The 20,524-nt window shown below is 40.3% G+C and overlaps 1 protein-coding gene across 4 annotated transcripts in view; it reads right to left on the bottom strand.

The window, feature by feature from the left end:
• Positions 1–5,859: 5,859 nt before the first annotated feature.
• Positions 5,860–20,524, bottom strand: part of olfm3a (olfactomedin 3a) — a 28,634-nt gene continuing 13,969 nt past the window's right edge. For 2 of the 4 annotated variants that reach the window (XM_063912784.1, XM_063912785.1), the window contains exons 3-8: positions 19,824–20,072; positions 9,213–9,356; positions 8,678–8,833; positions 7,909–8,128; positions 7,381–7,487; positions 5,860–7,124 (exon numbers count right to left, since the gene is read on the bottom strand). In XM_063912784.1, coding sequence (XP_063768854.1) covers positions 6,447–7,124; positions 7,381–7,487; positions 7,909–8,128; positions 8,678–8,833; positions 9,213–9,356; positions 19,824–19,892 — 1,374 coding nt within the window. In that variant the 5' untranslated portion in view covers positions 19,893–20,072 and the 3' untranslated portion in view covers positions 5,860–6,446. Of the gene's footprint in view, positions 7,125–7,380; positions 7,488–7,908; positions 8,129–8,677; positions 8,834–9,212; positions 9,357–19,823; positions 20,077–20,524 lie in introns of those variants that run through there. The other 2 variants (XM_063912786.1, XM_063912787.1) reach the window with 2 other exon arrangements.

Consider the following 20,524-nt stretch of genomic DNA (forward strand, 5'->3'; position numbering starts at 1 on the left):
TGTGCACACACACACACACCCACGCCACAAGCATTTGTTCATGCAAGCACACCCACACACATGCTCACAATGTAAGAGACTAAAATGTTCAAATTCTTTATCACTGCGTCCCCCTCTATAAGTCGCTCTGCAGATGAAGTTATCAACCCCTTGACAGTCACATTGACTGCAGGATTAGGCCCTTCCATAAATCCTAAAGCAACAAAAGCAAAGCATTGCTGAGACAGCAAAGCAAGAAGACATCCAAGGAGGATGTCTGTAGGAAGCATATTGATGTACTGTAGTTAATCTATGGCAGCGTGCCATGAAAAAAGGCACTGGCTCTGAAACTGATGTACACCTGTGGGATTAAATCAATGACAGCATCTGTTTTTTTTATGGAATTGAATTGTAGGAAAATATTACCATAACGGTTAAATCCCTAGATACATCTCATTACGCACTGACTTCCTTTAAATCCCTTTAATCCTAAATGATTTAACAAATCCTCCCAGTTCTACTGTTTCTAAGGAAAGGCTCTTAAATGGCGTTGTGTACTAAACAATTCACTCGATGGTTTTTAACAATTCTTGAGATTCAAACTGTCCAAAACTAGACAAACTAACAATCATGCTTGAACAGAAAAGAAGAGCCAATGATTAGTCTTCTTTAAGGCTGTTAGCTTTGCTGCTCTTCAATTGAGACATGAAATCAAATGAAAAAAGCTTCAATAAATCTCTGTGTTGTAGAAAGCGAGTGTGATACTGCATGTTGTGGCTGTGATTTGTGTCCTCAGCTGCTTTTGTTAATTAATTTCCTTCCTTTGCCCCTCTGCTTTGATCTACAAGTTATCACCAGCTGTATATCTTGCTCTGCACCACTAACCTGATATGAAAGCCATTCATCACCAAGGCAACAACAGGTGAGGTCAACACATCTGATTTAATAGCAGTGGAAATGTGCAGGAGAATAAATTCATTGTATTACTTTGGACCGTCAGAATAATATTTGTCAATTATATAATATTTTGTATTCAGAGAGGAAACACCAAAGAATAGGCAGAGAAAGTGATGCAATGAAGGTGAAATCTCGGAGGAATTAAGGATGAAACAGTGTGCCCTTACAGTACTTCCTGAGAATAAAGACAAACTGAGCTTCTCACCTAAACAAGTGATGCATGCACTTTGGATTTCACCTCTATGTTTTGACGTTCGGAAATGTACCTAGACCAATGAAACAGATACATGCCTTCCCTTTTTTTCAGTTCAGTGGAAAGGAATATTTCCATAAAGACAAAATACACAATATTGTGCTACTTGCCATGCTTAAGGCTTATGGCAAACATGCACTGCAAGGACTGTACCAAGTAATATAAACTGACATGTCAAACCTACTAATCTACCATTAAGCAGCTGTTGTGATGTAATTGTACATGAAATAACCTTTTGGGTACGCGTGTCAGACCAGCAGGAGCTCTTGTTTTGTGTTGGCAGCAGTGATAAGAGCTATGTAAACACACATATTCCCCACGCTGGGCTGAGCGCTTATTGATTTGGGATGAGGGACAGGCAATATATCGACCGCCAGCACTTAATTACTTGACATCTGCATAGTGACAATCATGCCACTAAAATGCTATCCGAGAGGTCCACTGAAGTTTATTCCATGTTAGGTTTTTTTTTAAATGTATTTCAGATATGGTTCCCTTATGATGGCACCACATTAGTCACTTTTCACAAAAATGAAAAAGAAAGCTTCCTTTTTCAGAGTCTTATTCAAAATGGGAAAGCAGGAACAAGTTCATTTGAGCTCATTTTAGGTCCTCACCGCTTTCTTTCACTTGACAAGTTTAACATGGGTAGTGCCAAGGAAAATACAGAGCAAAGAGCTGTATAAGCCAACCAGAAATAAAATCAAATAGCAAATCTTGTTTATGATTTAGATGGAAATCTGTACAAGGCTCGAACTTTGCAACGTGAAATGAAAATGGAATCTGGGTGCTGATATGAGGTTTCAATTACTTTTGTTTTGGTTAGGTAACAATGAATCACACATTCATACATTATCTCGTTGGGAAGCAAGAACATAAAAAGGATGAAGCAAAAACATATCCCACCATGTTATTTATTTGGTTCAGCTTTAAAGAGTTGCTCCTTTTATGTATTGATGTTTTACTTTAAATTGGTTTTCGAAGGCTGCGCTTTGTGTAGGCTTCCTTAATGGCACTTTGCATCCAGAAGTAAATGTTCCTGAAAGATGAACGGCAATCAGAAAAACTTGGCTATAGTTGGTTCAAAGCTCGCTCATTTAATGTTCAGAGCGAAGGATAATAAAATAGGAGTCAACCAAATCATCTCCTACAACTTCGAGGATGTCTTTCGAGGCCCAAATAAAGGTTGATGTGCCCTCTGACACACAATGCATCATTCCCTAAGGCCTTGAGTCATTAGATCATTAAGGGACTTTAATAAATGCCTCTGTAAGGATCTTTACATGCACGTAGATTTCTGCAAACATCAAAATGGTGTCACAGTCAAGGTCGCATTATATACATCCTCATGTATTATACACCATAGAAATTCAGATTCTTGACAATAAACACGCATACATCACCAAGGAACGAGGATTAACATAGAGTGAAAAAAAACTAATTTTCCATTTTGGTCAATCATAACTAATATTTCCTTTCCCGATTTGATATATGTATTGACCTTGAGGGATGCCAAAGAGTCCAATTTTTCCTCAAGTCCGTATTATTATGCCCATTTTCAGGTTCATGAGACACTCCCTCAGTCGTCAACATTGGGATTTGAGCTTTTCCAGATCATTTACATGCACACAACCTAAATAACAAAGAAAACATGGACCCTTCAATAAAGGTAGCACCGTGTTGGCATGTTGAAAACACTTCCAGGCAATCAATCTATTAATAGTTCAAATGTAAGAAATATAATATGATCATTTGTCCTGTTTTTCCATTCAACCTATCGGCCCTCTTTCAGCGGCTGATAATATCCTTGCTCCATTACAAGGCCTTTCAAGACAGTCACATTAAAAAGACGCAACTTTTAGTCATGGGGACATGATAATGATCTACTTCAGTGACTGACAATGCTGTTAGGTCATAACTACAATGGTAGGCAGTTTTCCACTCTTTTCTCAAGGCTTCCACTCTCAATATAGAGTTAGAAAGAAAGACAGAGAAAGCATTTCACCAGACAAAAATTATCATCCGATTTGGACCATACCGTGGCACTTAAACCCTTACTGAAGTGGCGGCGGATGCCTTTCATAAAAAGGATATCGCATTAGTGCTTTGGGGAAATGACGGGTGGGATTTCACAATACAATTAGAATTTATCAATGAAACTTTAGTCTCTTTTGTCGATGTTTTCAGCCAAGTTAGAATTTGCGCATCGTGACGTGAACGTAATTCGTTCTGGCAGGTGCTTTCAGCCTTCTTTCTTTGACTTCAAGGAAATTAAACCCACAAAAGAGCAGCACAAATTCACTTTAGCTTCCCAGCTTCTGAGGGTACTGCAATACATCTAGGGGCCCAAAGCAATCAAATTTGGGCAGATGACACAGACAAACAACGTCATGCAGAAAAGTTAAGTTGAGCGGAAGCCCTTTAAGTAAAAAATGTACTGGCAATTCAAGATAGTAGTTTTTTTACAGACAACCTGGTTTTTGGACCTAAACCTGGATGAGGAGAATTTGAAATCAGTTATGAGCTCAGTAGGATTATTGACAGATACCACCTACTCATTACAGCATGTGAACAAAATGCATTTTCCTGGGAACTTCCATTCATTTAGCAGAAATGGAACAGTGTGCAGCAGCCCTGCAAAACCACCCCTGGATCGATGGGAAGGAACCACAGAACAATCCCTATTGATCCCTTCTTCTAAAGTACAGCAGAAGCCACCGTTATGGTTCACAGAATGTTTGATTGGATTCCACAAAAACACAGGTAATGCACACATTAATGCACTACTGGCATCTCTGGAAAATGTAATTTGTTGTGGACAAATTATGGTTAAGGACATTTTGACATTTGTCCTGCAGGCGTTTTTTACGATTATGTATTTGAAATGTTTTTTTAGATGGTGACATCCAGGGCCAGTTTAAAAGGGTAGACAAAGGTGGGAAATTGTGTGACGATCATATGGTTGTCTGTTGCAGCCCAAAGAAAAAAACCTTTTGGGTTAAACATGTGAACCGTGACATATAATTGAAAAGCTAAACTTGAGACAAAAAATAAATGAAAAATCTAAATATATTTGCAATAAGATAACTGCACTTGCTCTGGAGGACTGGCCAAAAATAACTAAAGAATGGAGAAAGTCTGGGCCAGACCCAGAGCTTCCCCCGTAAACCCAAAATAAAGAGTGCACAGTTGAACTTGGAAACAAAACCTCATAACGCAGGACTACCAGGTCGACCGATTAAGAAAGAAGGCAAATTGAGGACAAAACAAAGCTCAAAATGAGGGCAAACCAAAGCCTGCTCAGACATGCAGCAAACAAGAGCAAGACATCTTTTCTCCTTATGTATGAGGGCAGACGAGGAATTATCTGTAACACCTGTGCAAAGGCGGAGCCGAGAGCTGATCACCATCACCTGAGCAAAAGGACAGGAAAGATAATCCTATAAGAGGTGAATGCATACAAAAAACATGTCCAATCAAAACTCCATTAATCTTTGTGCCATTTCTTTATATTTAAATGAAGAGAGAACATTTATAACAAATATCAGTGTTGTTTCTGTGAGCTGTTTTTCAGCTCTGGACTCGGAGAGAATCTGAATGAGCCCAATCAAAAACACATAACAGGTGAGGCCAATAGCCTAAAGCCACTTCAGGTCTGATATACTCTGATACAGCAACGACTGGAGCCTACCCAGCCTGTTCTGTTTATCTTGCAACAGTTTCTGAGCACAGATAAAGATGCGTGTGTGGTCAAACATGCAAATATTGATCCGATTTTCCTATGTCTATGAATAAGTGCCCAGCAAACGAAACAGCCAGATGCAGTGTACATGGGGAGGAAGAGCGGGAAGATCAATGCTAATCGAGCTCTCTGCTAAAGCCATTTAATAAAGATCTCCTGATGGGAAGGTTTTTTGTTGTTGTTGGCGGTGCAGGTTTATACAGGGGTGCATTTGAGGGACACATGTAGCCTCAGTCAGGGCTGTTAAAAACCCAATCACAGAGACAGGGTTTATTGTTCACCCACAGAAACAAAGAGGTCGTGCAGAGGATAAAAAATATGAACTCTCAAACCTCAAAGATCGTTATAAAGCTTCTATGGTGATACATTCCCTCTAGTCTTTAGACGTTGTTTTGAATCTCTTTCGTTCTTAGCTCAGTCGTTCCCTTTATTAATAAAAATCAAATTGTCTATTTGAATTAAAGGCGGTTGTTTTGATGAAAGGAACAGAATACAACCCATCGCAAACAGTGTGTCAGTGTTTGTTCATGATGAGCATGCTAACGTAGTTCGCCTCAGGTGTGTTTTATTACATATACGTGACAGGGTTTACCCATAAAAAAATATATACACACCACTGTTGGAGGAAATGATAGTGAAAGCTGTAAACTCAGGGGTTCGTGGCCACTTCATGATTGAAATGTCAAAGGATGCTCTCAATGCCTCATGTTGACAGAAAAAAATGTCATCAAAAAAGAGGTGCCGTCTTCACCATCATCAGTTACTCTACTCATCTTTGTCAAAATATGTCAAAAATATGAATAGGAAAGATATTTTTGTATAATCTGACTTTCTCTAATATCCTAGAAATGGTTTCTCCATCTGATCATGGCAGCCAAAACCATTTTAATGAAATGTACAGCATTTTTATTTGAATGAAAGTGCACAGATAGCCTCTATGGTTTTCTTTTATAAAAAATACAAATATTCTTCTTCCACAGATACATACATAACAGCAATATTTTACAGGCCAAACTTCAAAAGAATGGCTAGTTAACTTCATAATCAGCCACCTCAACATGGTAGCAAATATGCAGAAGAGGTTGACTCAAAGGTTTAAATACTTTTAAATAGACTTTTTTTTTAAATACACAAAAACGCAAACACCGTAAGCAAAACAGATTTGCAACAGAAACACAGCTGTATTAAGCAAAGCACTGCAGATCAATTTTTGGACATTCATGCAAAGCTTTTTTAGAGTCTTCAGCTGGCAGAACCAACACAGAGCGAATAATGCCTCATTCGCTATGTCTTGGGTCTTCAAGCTGAATCAGCAGCCATGGATAAGTGTAAAAAATGGTTATAAGGTATCAAGTTATTGGTGTCCATGCTCAATTCAGTCAAAAGTCCAGAGCCTCACATTAGAAGAGTTCACAGAGTGGCAAGGGAAGATACCAAAGTCCATTTTTGGACAAAAGAATACATGGAGGTCCTTGCATCCCAAATGATGGTGCTTCAGTTGGAAAAGTGGTACGTTTAAGAGTCATCATCAGTTTTTATGACATGAAAGAGGGTGACATTAAATATTACCTGATGTCCGTTATTCCAGGCATACAGTGCTCTCTCTTTGGCGTTGTAGTCGAGCATGGAGATGTGAAAGTACTGGTTGTGGAAAGGAATGTCTATGTATTCGTATGTTGAAGTCTTGGTAGAGTAAGAGTAGTAAACCTTTGCTCCCGACAGGTGAGAGTTAGTGATATAGAGCGTCCCACAGATCATGAACGATTCACCTGCATTCCTCTTTGAGTATTCGGTGTTCCAAGTCTTCAGGACATGCAGGGTGTCCGGGTCGATCTGGGAGACGACGACATTTCCAGCATTTTGATTGGTTGCGTACACAACCCACATTCCCAGTTCATCAGCCATGACGTCGATGTCGGAGTATCCCCCCCATGTGTATGGGTACATGTTGTGGAAGCCGGCGAACTCCAAAGCTCGCTGGGCCAGCACGCTGCCGGACTCAAAGCTGTACTTGACGATAATGTTGCTCTGGTACTTGTTGTAGTATAGCGATCCATTGTAGACCATATGATTGGTTCCCTCCCACTTAAATGGGAGGCTGTATGTTCGAGAAACCACCCCCGCTACAAAGTCGTCCATTGTCTTGTACTCACGCACAATCTTGCTGTTGGTGTAACTGTCCATATACCAAACCTACAGCAGAGAGGATGAACAGGAAGGGTGATGAGAAACAGTTGACCCCTGATAGATCAACATTTGGTTTAAATAATTGATGTGATTTTTTGGAAGAAATACAGAGGAGAACACTTCAGACACTATTATAATTATTATTAATAAATATCAAAATACCCTTCATGAAAACAGTCAGGCCCATCTCTAAAAACCCAACACAGATATTGTACTGTACACACAGCCATTTAGAAAGCAGACCCCTGATTTAATAACTCACCCTGTTGTTTCTGGTGGATGCCAGAGGGTCAGTCATCCATGCCCCAAAGCGGGTTCCAGATGTCTTTATTGTAACAGGTCCAGTGATTTTCATTAATTTCCCACACGCTGTTAATAAAGAAATGCAGCGATAAGATGTGCTGTGGTGGTTTTCGTCTCTAACTAGATTTCTCAAGCCAATTTCATGCCTGTGCCACCGGAGTGTGTGCCCTCTGTGCATACTAAGATAGCATTGGCAGTGAGCTGCTTTATTTAACTGGAAGCGTCATGGTGTTTGTACAGCTTTATTGTTAAAGATATTTTTTCGGCATTTCTGCTGTACTTGATAGTGATGTAGCTTGTGGAGGGACAGAAACGATTGCACGGTCGTTAAAACAATTTCTTTAAAGGAAACACCTTTTTGTTTGGGACATAGGAGCAACACAACAAAGAAAAGCATTACAGTTAGTATGCAACAAGGATACTATTGTTAGTACTATTCCTAATAAAACTATAGAGAACAGTTCAACATGCAGTGTTTAACACTCACTTAGCTTGCCCATACAGCTGCGGAGCCTGGTGTCCAGACGCAGGACTCGCTGATAGAGCTCATCGTAGTCAAAGGCCCCGAGCTCCTCCTGAATGGCTGTCAGCACTGCCGAGAGGTTCTTGATCTCCTCTTTGAACTGGGAAATGAGTGCAGCATCCATCTTGTACTGCTCCAGCACGGGGATCAACGGCTTTAGCTCGTCCATCTTGTCCTTAAGCTCCTGCAGAAGTGACAGTGAAACAGAAAACAAAGAGGTGGAAAATTGTTGATAGGTACGATGGTCAGGGACAAACACATCCATGGTTTGTTGACAGAGAAGCAAGCCGTGCTTCAGGCCACACTGAGCTTTTGTTATCTAAACCGATGAAATGTCTGAAATGATATACATTGTTGGTCCAGAGATCCATGCTTATATAACAGGATATGCAGTCACTTTTAATCATGAGAGAACATACTGATATTCTCTTTGCTGTAGGATGCAAATAATGGATCTATAAGCCAACCATGGATCCTGGATCCTTTCATCATTTCATGCATGTTCCCTTTCAGCTAGTTGGAAACCATATATTAATACACAGTAACAGATCAACGTGCCAGTTTGGAACTCTGATTTTAAGTCTTTCGGTATCGTCTTTCTTGAAGATCTCCAAAGAATTCTAAGAGGAAATAGGATTTAAAACCTGTATACAAGGTAAATAGCCTTTGTGAAATGAATGTCACATTCCGATTTGATTAAATGAGGCAGTGATTAAGCGATGGTGAATACTACCTGAAAGTTTCTGGCTATGATTGATTTTCTGTCATCCTCGATCTGTCTGAACTTGGTCCTCAGGCCCTTCATCTGGTTTTCCATCTTCATGACATATTGGAAATCCCTCTGAGTCCGCAGGTTCAGCACCTCAATGGACTGAGACATGTTCTGCACCTAGAATGAACAATGACAAATAATCACCCCTAACAGTGTAACCATTCACAAATTGGAAATGTAGCGGTGTAGTATAACATTTTATGATTAACTCAGCGGGTGATTTAAGGACGCCTTCCGTTCACTGCTTCTCTCTTTTCACAGCGAATAATTGAAAGGCACTTTGATGTGTTTTCCCTTGTGAGCCTGCGTGTGTACCTGAATGTGTGACAGGCTTATTTTATAAAAAAGAACAAAGTTGGTAAAGCTTAGCAGCAGCGTACCTGTCTTTAATAAACATGTAAACTTGGTATTTCCTAATTCCCATATTAAACAGGAGAGTGTATGTGCCTGTGTCAGTGCACGCTGCATCGGGGTGCTAAATATTCCCCCTGCTTACCTTCTCCAGCAGCTGGCGGAGCTGTCTGCTCTTGGCATCTCTGGAGCACAGGCTCTGTTCAGGTGCCACTACGGTGCAGATACAGCGCCCATCAGCATCCTGAGCCGAGCTGTACACCTGCCAACCCTCCTTTGGGCCGATAGTCTACAAACAAACAAATGAACATCGGATACATTTTTTAGTTTAAGCATTGTATAATCATTGAGTTCAAACTTGGGTGACATGGGTGTTTTTCAGAAAGCTGTCTAACTCAACTCATGGGAACAAAGAAATGCTACACAGACGAATCCACTTCATCAAGAGTGATGCGCAAGTAAAAGAGAAGGTATAAAATATGGCCACATTTTTCAGGAAATAAATCTGTAGGTTTCTGAAGAGCTGTTGTGAAGAGACTACTACATCAGGTATTATTTTACTGAGATAATCATGGTATTGCTGATCCCTAGCAAAGATGTATACATTTTGAAACGCAATTGAAAATCAGATTTAACTGAAAGTATTGATTTATGCTACTAGGTCACTACAATGCCACTGTCAGAGCATTGGGGTAGTATTAAACATTTTGCCATTCTCAATCTAGTATTCTTCATTGCCAGTACACATTGCACTGCACGCAAAACTGCAGACTTTGAGTAATTAAAAGTACTTTTTCTTATATTCATAGGACCTGTGGTGATGCGCTCTCAAGCTATGGAGATTAAGCCGACGCTTCAATCAAGCAAAAACAGACAAACAAGCCTGAAGATTCTTTCTTATTAGTATAAATATTTATGTACTTTGCCACAAAGGACTCTACATATAAACCCTGTCATCCACTTTTATCCAGGTTACATATGAGAGCGATCTGAGGTACATTTGGAAAGAGAGCTGAAGAGATGTTTATGTAGGAAAACAGTTCATAAAAAAATCCATGAAAAGAGGACAGTGCTGACTAAGAAATACAAAGCGACGACGACGACTGTCAATTAGGCAGACAGAGATAGAGAAGGAGAATAGGTATGCCGGCACTTGTATCAATTCAGAGAAAAACAAAGACAGCAAGCATAATATGATGAGGTGAAGGATAAACAGGGAGGGCACCAGCGTGCACTGAGGAACCAATAAAGGGAAAACAGCCAGAGAAGCAAAATAAAAATAGGCAGCAGATACAGGCTGCATGGGATGTTGGAATCAATATACCCAACAGAATAGAGTTGTGGTATTACACTGCCTTCCCTATCAACTATTTCATTGTGAAAAAACCCTAAAGGAACACAATGCCTTACCTAGTTTAATGCTATTGTGTTTTATAAAAAGTGCTATTGATGAGGCGAAGGCTAACTTTCAATATTTTCTATCTGTCGCCATGTTATATAGCAGACTCCAAGGCCACAACGGTTTCACAGAGCTGTGCGACGAACTGTAGTCATTAATCATCCTCACAAAGTACACACACACACACACACACACACACACACCTCTAACAGCTGAACATGGCAGGTGTTCTTTTCTTTTTGATATACTAGTTTTCAACGGCCAGGGTTTGACTGAAGCCTTCTGAAGGCTGATATGCTGTAACCATCAATACTTTTGGAGCGTAGTTGCCAACAGACAATATTCTTTGGGAGTATTCAACCATAAAACAGCAAAATGTATCACAAAAAAGGAACCCTTTGGTGCTACAACAATCAGCACTAACCCTTTCTAAACTTCTGACCAGATGAATTATGTCAATCAAGAGTTTTCATTTAGATTAAATTATACAGCAGCATCACGAGTATGGCATGTTAAATTACCACATAATTGCCTCAACATATCTGTGACTGTTTCACCAAACACGTAACACTATACTCTGAACCCAGGTCACATTTATCAGAGAAACCAACCATCAAACATCCAACAGGCTTATCTCGCATCAAAACAGGCCCTATTATTAAATGAATTAAGTACAGTCCAGTAATCACTAAAATAAATGAACCTGACTTTATATGTTTGGTCCTACAAGGTCAGTCTCTGACCTATGGATTGAAGTTTTATGAGGCAACCTGATAATACTGTGAATTAGCCTTTTGCATCCCCTGCATCTGTCACCTTTCCAACAACGATTAACCAAATAAAGAGAGATAAACTGTTGTGATGTGTAATACCTCCTGCAACTTCTTACTAACAGCTGTCCAAGAATGTGCACAATTAGACCAAACTGCAGAAAAACAGGCTGGCAGTCAAAAAAACATAGCTATTTTTTAATCTTCACCTGCGGCTGATGTAACACATAAATGGCTCGCTCCAAATGGGCATGTGTTTCAACAAGCTGCAAGAAGCAAGGAGCTCTGCACTGGTAACTTCCAATAAGTGCTTAAACGTGCAAATGCCCTGTTGATTTAAATATCCCAACTGCACCAGCATCAGCTATGTGTCACGCTGTTGGGTATTAACCCAACAGCATTCTGTCACTTCTGTCCACCATCATGGACAAAAGTCGTTGTTTCTAGAGGAATACATTGTACAAGATTTCAGATTCATGCCAGTTTTCTGACCTGTATCCAAAATAACCTGTTCTATGCCCCAATAGGCTGCTACTGCAACAAAAACCTTTGATTTTACAAATTCAACTAATTGCATAATGTCGAATGCAACTACTGTATGTTTGAGAGTCAAGGACTTTGCTCTGCAGTAACATACTTACACTTTTGTCAACATAACATCAGTTTTTACCATAATGTCCAGTGAACAGGCTCTTCATCTGGCTTAGCTGTCTGACAGTGTTAACCTTGTGATCTAGAACTTATTTTGCAGACTGCACATTATTGCCGGTGTTGGATTCATGGTAACACTGCAATGTACTAGGACCTTTACGCTGCTAAGACTGCACCTGAAAAATAAACTAAGAACATGACAGTTACATACTTGAAAGCACGCACCTGCACCAGCTGTGGGCTCGCCAGACTGTGAACTAGCTTTGTATCTTTATGTGCAAGAGACCGCTCCATCTCTAGCCAGAAACACTGCTCTAATGACTGCTTGGTGGATTATATTCTTCCTCAAGTCCTCCTGTAATGTAGAGGATGCATTACAGATATCTTTCTGATTATTTAACTGTTGTTTCATGTCAGCTGCAGCTGGCATTACGTACAGCACAGCCTTTTCTGTTTGTTATTCTGCCATCAACATGTTTTTTTACTTCTTCCTAGACAACATTATCTTCGTCCTCATCAACCTTTATATGTGATTGAAGGAAAGACATGGGGGATTGATGAGGGGATTGAAAATGAATGGATGATGTGGGTTAGATGTTTCAGATGAATATTGGAGACATGACCGTGAGCAATTTAACATATTAGTTCTGAAGCAGGAGGAATATTGGGTTGTGCTGATCTATGCTGTCCTGTTTTTATTCAGTTGCAAATCATTTTTGAGGATATTTCCCACCACAGTAAATTTAATTTTTGTGAAGAAATCACTTATCATCTAATAGCAGATACTTGGTTGAGCTTTGAAGCTCTGCATGCAACACTAGTTGGACTCTCGCTGAGGAACGATTCTGTTTAGTGCTAAGTGAATCTGTTTTAGCCACTGCCAAGATTCACAGCAAGTCCATACTGTGACTGACTGTCTGCACCCAAAACTAATCTCCACACTGCTGAGTATAGCCTTGCAGTCTTGATCTAATTCCAGTTGCCAGGCTCATGATGGCTGATTCCATTTGTTATATGAGTCTGGCAATGTGAGGAACTCCCCAGAGGGAAACCACAGGTGAGAAGCTGAAGGTGAACAATTAAATGATTGTCGGTGGCAGTGGCAGAAATCAATCTGTTATAAATACAGTCTGGATAAACAGCAGGGGTTAACCAACACCCTCTACAGCATCCGCTGGAGCTGCATAGAGGCAACAAATGGACACTAATCTATTTCTAAAGAGCCATTATCATTGTTTTGTCACTGGAGGGTAACATATGGAAGGGGACTATATGAAGCTTACTCTCAGCTCCCATAAGTCACACATGCCTTAACATCTTAACGTATTATCTCTATCTCTGGTTATTTATGTCCACATTATCTCAGTTGGGCAATTCATTTCTTTTCACTGCACTGATGTGGCCCTTGAATATTCAGTTGCCAGATATATGTGCAAGAACATGTTCTGTATGAACTTAGCTGTTACAAACCTTTAAAGGGGACTTTTTATGCAATTTTTTTCTGGGACGTGTCTCCATGCTTTAATGTTCAAAAAGCTGTTTATTTCTCTCATACTGCCTGTGCTGCAGCACCACTTTTCACCCTCTGTCTGAAACCAGAGTCCAGTCTGCTCTGATTGGTTAGCTGGCCGACAATTGTGGTTTGTCAACTGCCTAGAGAAGTCCCGCCCCTTCACGTACGATGTGTTGGAGCGCTAATAGTGTGAGTGTTATGTAGTGATCTAACTACGTTACTTTAGTAAGCAAAGGAGTCCAATGAACACTACAGAAAAGGGAAAACTCCAAAAAGCTTAATAGGGCACATTCAAATTAAGTATTGTGTGATTTTTTCCCTGTAAATATAGAAACAAATCCGGCAACCAGTGATGCCAATAAACCTAAATCTCATATCACAGTTATGCTGCCTTCCTGCTTGCCACAAGACAAAGACCTTAACAGATGCTATCTATTCAGTCATCTATCAACCTGTCCAAACAAAAAGCCGCCAGGGTATTGGATGCAAGTCAAGTGGAATGTGCATGTCAGTACTATAACTGATGATCATACTGCCTAAATGAGTTAACATTTTAGCTCTAATGGGAGAAGAAGATGAACTTGCACGTGCAGCCAGCTCTGATCCAGCCTGATGCAGACATCTCCAGACAGCTATGACAAATGGTAACACCCCCTAAACACAGCAGCAACAGCAATCCTGGCAACTATAATCCTGAGGCGGAAAAAAAGGCGGCAGTAAGATACTGACAAAGGGAGGATGCATCCTAGGAGAGGGTTTGAGGGAATTGAAAAAGACAAAGCCCAAGAAAAGAAGACATTTTTACTCAGATGTGACTTTGATGAAAGCTGTGAAAGCAGATTAATTTCCAAGAGGTGTGCCACCTTCCTGCCCATTTTGAAGATGTGAAGCAAAGATCGAATAGATAATTCAGCCCTAGACAGTCTCTGAATGAGCTAGAGCATTATCCTGTTCACCCTCAAGCTTTCTCTCTGGGGGGTGCCTCAGTGAGTCTTCTGGCTGAACAAGTCAGGTCAGTCATAAGCAAAATGGAGAGTGATAAGGAAACAGTCCTCAAACAATGTCAGTGGAGGAAAGCAAGCAAACATCTCCGGGACGCACTGAATGGCACATGTCCAGGACAATACCAAGCAGCTGTGACAGACATAGCTTCATTTTCAATATGCTGAAACAACGTCAGGTTAAAGAGGTCTCAAATTACGATGGGTAGAAGATAGAGTACATCAATGTAGATTGGTGAGTTACGACTGAAGACTAAAAATGTTAGCACCCTCATCTTAAGCCTTCTAATTGGAATTTGACGTATTACATCTAGTTCTACACATATGCCGGGATAAGAACCATTTCTTAAATCAAATCTGTGTCATCAACAGGCGCCCGCAGTGGCAGCTTCTCATGGTTAGTGTTTATAAAGTAAGGGTATGCTCATTAGTCTCAAGAATCTCTCAACATTTATATATATCTCGGAGAAGGACATTCCTGGCATGTTAATGCCACAGATTCTGGAGGCTTTTGCAGCAAAGTTAGTTCACCTGATTATTCCTTGCTCTTTAACAACCTTTGAGTCTTCCCCTAATTATGCTCCGCAGTGGCGCCAGTATGTTGGTCCTGAAGACTTCAGCCTACATTCTGAAGTTGAAGCAGTGTGCAGAAGAAGATTATGCATCTCTTAAGGATGTATGTGTTCACGCTGGTTAGGTATCTGCAGAATAATATGCAATAATTGCAATTATAAGATCTACAAGGATAAAACCATTTGAATACTGCTTTAATCTTTTGGATTCCATTGAATTAGTATGTTGAGTGCACTCCAGGAAGACCTTAGAAATGATATTGCAATATTTAAGCAGTAAGTGTTAGTGATCAATCCGTTTCTTAGAATGCTTTGTAGCAACTTTAAGAGAATGTGCCTCAACATGTTGCTCAAATTAAAGCAGCATGTACGAAAGCGCAATGCAAACTCACAGATGTAGGATGGCTAAATTGTTTATGGAATCTTCCATCTTGTCTGATAGTACTGAATAACAAATCGGTCATAACTCCTCTTGTATATTGAAGAAAAGAGCGTGTGTGCAATATTCTGACATAAGAATGAAGTGCTTTTCAAAACCCATGTTTACAGTTTTGAGCATCATCTCCACGGCTAACCGGAGAATCCCAAGCTGGAATGTGTAGTTCCTCACTTCTTACCATCATCTACATCACTGTTGTGTTAAAAGGCGCCGCTGGATGAAGACAGTACATCAGATTTTGCAGCAGAAGGCTCAGCTGACTTTGGTCAACACTGAGAAATGTATTGCTTCAATTGATTGCATTTAACATCAACTCTGATTGGACATCCACACAACATTTCCCTTTAAGTTTTAGGTCATGAACATCTTACTCAACTCTGCTCTAGTGCTTCAAAATCAGTCCAGATGTGTGCCTCTCTGATTAGAGCTACTTAATAAGTTATTTTACATTTTATATTCACTAGTTAGAAATTAACAGGCACAGCCCATAACCATCTCTCTGGTTGATTGAGTGCAGTATACATTTATTGGGACCACAAATGCCTACCATTCCTCTCAGGTCCAGCTCTCATTCAGTGATACGCCTGTGATATGGAGACTGCTCGGGCTGTAATTATAGTAATCACAGGGGCCCGCGGGTCCGTAACTATGCCCCTGGTAGTTCCAACATCATGTCCCAACTCCTGTAATTACGGCTTAGACTATTATTCACGGAAATGCATTGACGCACAGGAGTGGAATAATCAAACCAAGGGAGAGTCAATTTAAAGAGTGATTATCATCACACGTTACAAGAGAGTGATTTTAAGCATTTCATAATCATACATATTAGTATAACCTATGTTGATACTGTAGAATAGAATGGACTAAAAGACAGAGGAGGGCGAGGCTTTAGAAGCACATTGCTGGTGCTTATATGTCACTGTCAGTGATCAGATGTTATATTACTAATCAACAAGATGAATTAGCATGTCTGACATACACAAGCTCAATCAAATTATCCACAAAATGGCTCTGCCCCACATTGCTAACAACTGACACATCATTACAACCTCACACAATCATCTCACTAAGTCCAAGCTGAAAGTGCAGTATATTTTCCCTGCTGTTGGTATAAACAATTCAAATCTATCATAAGCAGGCTTCCTTTATTTCCAGTCCATCAGCTCTGAAGACCCCCTCCCTGCTTCAAACATGAAGCATGCAGCGTCACAACTAATGACTTTGCTGGCAGTCTGGTGGCTGGCTGTTTGTTTTCTTTGTGTAGACTGTAGATACTCAGAAGTCATCATCTTTGATTTGGTGAAAACTGTTGTGAGAGAAATCAAATGACTGTGTGCATTTGTAGGCGTGTGGCCACAGCATCTCTCATTTTTTTCCATATGACTTTTGTGCCGGACAAATGTTTGTGCAGATCATGTATAACTACGAAAGCAAGATGATACATGCTTTTAGTATCATGTTGTGAGTGTGATTAATGATCAACAGGACATCATATCAATGGCAGGATGTAACATTTTCTCTGCAGAATTTTCCCAACGTTTAACGATGTGGTCACATTTCAGATCAGTTTGTCATAAATGATCCCTTCTGTTATTTAAATAACAAGTGGATTCAACATTGTGTGTGCCCGCATCTATGCTGTCCTGCCACCTACAGACTTTGTGTGGCGAAGCTTCTACACAAAGCTCCATCCAGATGGTGTTGTAACAAATTGCCTTAGAGAAACTGCTTCTAAACATCCAGGTTATTTCTGTTTTCTATTCTTTTGGTGCAAAGGTGCAAACATATAAAGAAGAATTACATTTGTTTGACACAATAACTTCAAGTCAGCAAAATGTTCTGCCAAAAAGTTATCAGTTTAGCATACGGTGCATGTACAACATTCTACATTTTCCTTAGAAAACCTCCTTCAGTTGCAAATGTCCATTCATAACTGCTAATGTTACTACCTTTTCAAATGTAGCTTGAATGAGCACATTGAGGTACTCTGAAACAAAAAACTGAAAGTGGCATTACTAGAACAAAGAACAGTTACAATGAGATATGATGTTGTAAAACCAGAAACTTAAATGAAATCAATTACTTAAAAACTCAAAATCTCAAATTAGATTTTGAGCCATTTGTTGAAGAAATGCTGAGTGAATTTTAAGTAACCAATACACTTGGTCTGACATCAGACTCATGGACTCTATGAACTCTTCCTCTTTTAATCAGTATGTCCCCCAGGTGCAGGATATAATGTGTAATCATAAAACACAAATCCCAGCCATCATTCTGATCATGATGAGAGTTACAAAGTGCCGTTAGCAGTCACTGTGTAAGTACCCGGCTGGCACAGACCATAAGGGAAACCTAAACCATGCAAATATTTCCTTTACTCGCAAAAGCTCCTTGGGGACCCGTTGTGTACACTGCAGAGGTAATATCTGCCAAACCAAGAGAAAGTCGAATCCATACCACTACTGTAGGCCTAGCTTTAGTTTATCTACAATAATTCTGGCTTGCAATAGATTATTTCGAAGTTGCTAAACCGAACGGATGAAAAAGAAAAGAAAAAAAGGCAGCCCACCACAGGAACGTAAATGCCAAGAGTTGGAGGCTTCCGCGCCTTACTATAATGAACAACGCCTTGTGTATAAGGTCTGACAGCCTATGAGTGACAGCTTAATCATTTCCAGTTTATTGTAATACCATAACATGTTTGCCTTTGCAGATCATTTTCAAACACTGAAGCAGAGAGGCCTTTTGGGCCGTGCTAGAAATCTCATATTCCTCGATGGCAGCAGTGTATTCATCGATTTAATCAAATAGATGAAAGATAAGAACTGAGCTGAATGATGGTCATCTGAGGCAACCAGGGATGGCACTGCAAAAATATATTTCTAAACTAGAAAGAGAATGACAGAGTGGATATCCGAAGCTCTTTGTTAAGGCAATAACAAAAACCTCTAGACCAGGGGTGCATAGGGCTGTGACGGTTATTTTCATAAATCATCAACGTTTCACGGAATTGCTTAACATATGAAAGCATCAAATGTTGTTTACGCATAACCACCACTCAAAGACAGGCATTTGAAATCATATGAAACAAAACTGGCAGCAAGTCCTCACAAAGGAAGAGATAACTTGGAGATATTTGGTATTCCTACCGGATAACAAAAAACTGATCAACAATGAAGTCAATTTCTCTATATGGACTATTTGATTAATCGCCTCATCGTTTCAGGACTAGGAGAGGATCAAAGATCGCACCCCTTTGTATAAAGCAGTAACTGCCATTGAGTGTACTCTGCTCGAAAAAGGTTTGGACAGCTGCATTCGGAATGATGGATAACGTTTCCTTTCTTCTGTGGGTTGCTGCACAGCCAGAAAGCGTGTGTGGTGAAGCTTCAGCACCAGAGAGTGGACAGCTCTCCACCCTCAACACCTCAAGACCCCGAGCAACATAAAGATTTCTCAATTAATCATAAGGGACTTTGAGCAGGCTTGTCCACTGTACTCACTGTTATTCCAGCCGTCCAATTGTACAAAACTACGGATCTTTAATGGATGTATTTGATTCTTCCCCCCCCCCCCCCCCCCCCGAGATATCTGTTCCTATACATCACAAATGGAAGCATCTTTAGGTGTGGAAGACAGAAAACAATCAATAGTTTAAGATGAAATGATTCTCTCGCTTAATGCACTTGCTGCATTATAGGCTGATCCATTTATCTTACAAACAAGAGGATCCTCAAATGGGTGAATAATAAATAGCTTCACAAAAGGAATTTTGTTTCAGCATTTAACCAGATGTTGGTTTGCTACAATTAACATACAACTGATTTCTGCTGATTGTATGACTGATACATATATTTCCATTCATTTTTTCCTTAGAAATGGGATGTGCAAATCTGCATGTTAATGAGTCAAATGTTGTGCGTTCCGATGAAACAGCACTACCTAAATATACAAAAAAGGGTTCAACTAGTCACAGGTAACAATACCCTATTTCCAGTTCTGGTTTTTCCCAAAAGTTTTAGAATTGATTCATATTACGTGTTTTAGCCCACCTTTGTGCATGGGGGCTGCAGGCATACCGATTAGGCATTATATTATGTGTGTGATAATTAGGGGAACAAGTCCACGTAGGTGAAATCAACACACACCGAAGTGTGCTACCTGCTGAGGATTTGTGACGCTGAATGGACAATGCCTTAACATGTTTGTATAAATGACTGAAAATAAAAGAACAGTGAATTGTATGACTTTTGAGTGAAGTTTGGCATCCATAAAAGAAACTGGCACGTATCGGGGCGAGGGTTGCTCTCCTCAAGCCGTATTATATTACAACCGGTAAGCAATACCGCGCTGTGTCAGAAATAAGTGGCAGCAAGTGATAAGAAATACTAATCAAAAAAGCACTCACCATAGAGGGATATAATCCGAAGATGGTGAGGGAGAGCACGGGGTACAGGACGCTCAACAGGACCCGCATGGTGACCGGCTCCGGGCAGCCACTTTTCTTCAAGGTGCAGTCCTACAACATAGAGCTCGTGTCCTCTCCGTTACCTTAGTGCTGTCTCTACTGCTGTAGAACCACACAGAGAGCGCTCCGAGTGCGGCACAGGGTCCACACGTTCTCCGGCATCACACCCACTGCTCCCCGGTGCTCCGACTGAAGGTAGTGCCGAGGGAAAAAGTTTTGAGCGAGGGGGAAATATTCAAATACCCCAGTTCCAGCAGACTGCAGAGGAGGCGCGACAAGGATGTGACATCACCGAAGGGTTTTAAGGGGTTCTGTCTCTGTCTGTCTGTCTGTCTGTCTGTCTGTCTGTCTAATTACCAACCTATTGTTGATTTCAATGCCTATGCCTCTATAATTCTTCCTTGAGAAAACTGTGTCTGTGTGTGTGTGTGTGTGTGTGTGTGTGTGTGTGTGTGTGTGTGTGTGTGTGTGTGTGTGTGTGTGTAGCATGGATGATAATAACAGTCACATAAAAGAGGAACAAAGGTGGATTGATTAAAACAGTCAATATGTAACAATGGGCATAAAGAAGTGAAAAAAGCAATCACTTTTTCATTGTGTAATACTGTATAACATTCTGTGTAAAACAAGGGATGTCATCA

The sequence above is a fragment of the Eleginops maclovinus genome, chromosome 21 (genome assembly GCF_036324505.1).
Source record: "Eleginops maclovinus isolate JMC-PN-2008 ecotype Puerto Natales chromosome 21, JC_Emac_rtc_rv5, whole genome shotgun sequence".
Taxonomy (NCBI): domain Eukaryota; kingdom Metazoa; phylum Chordata; class Actinopteri; order Perciformes; family Eleginopidae; genus Eleginops; species Eleginops maclovinus.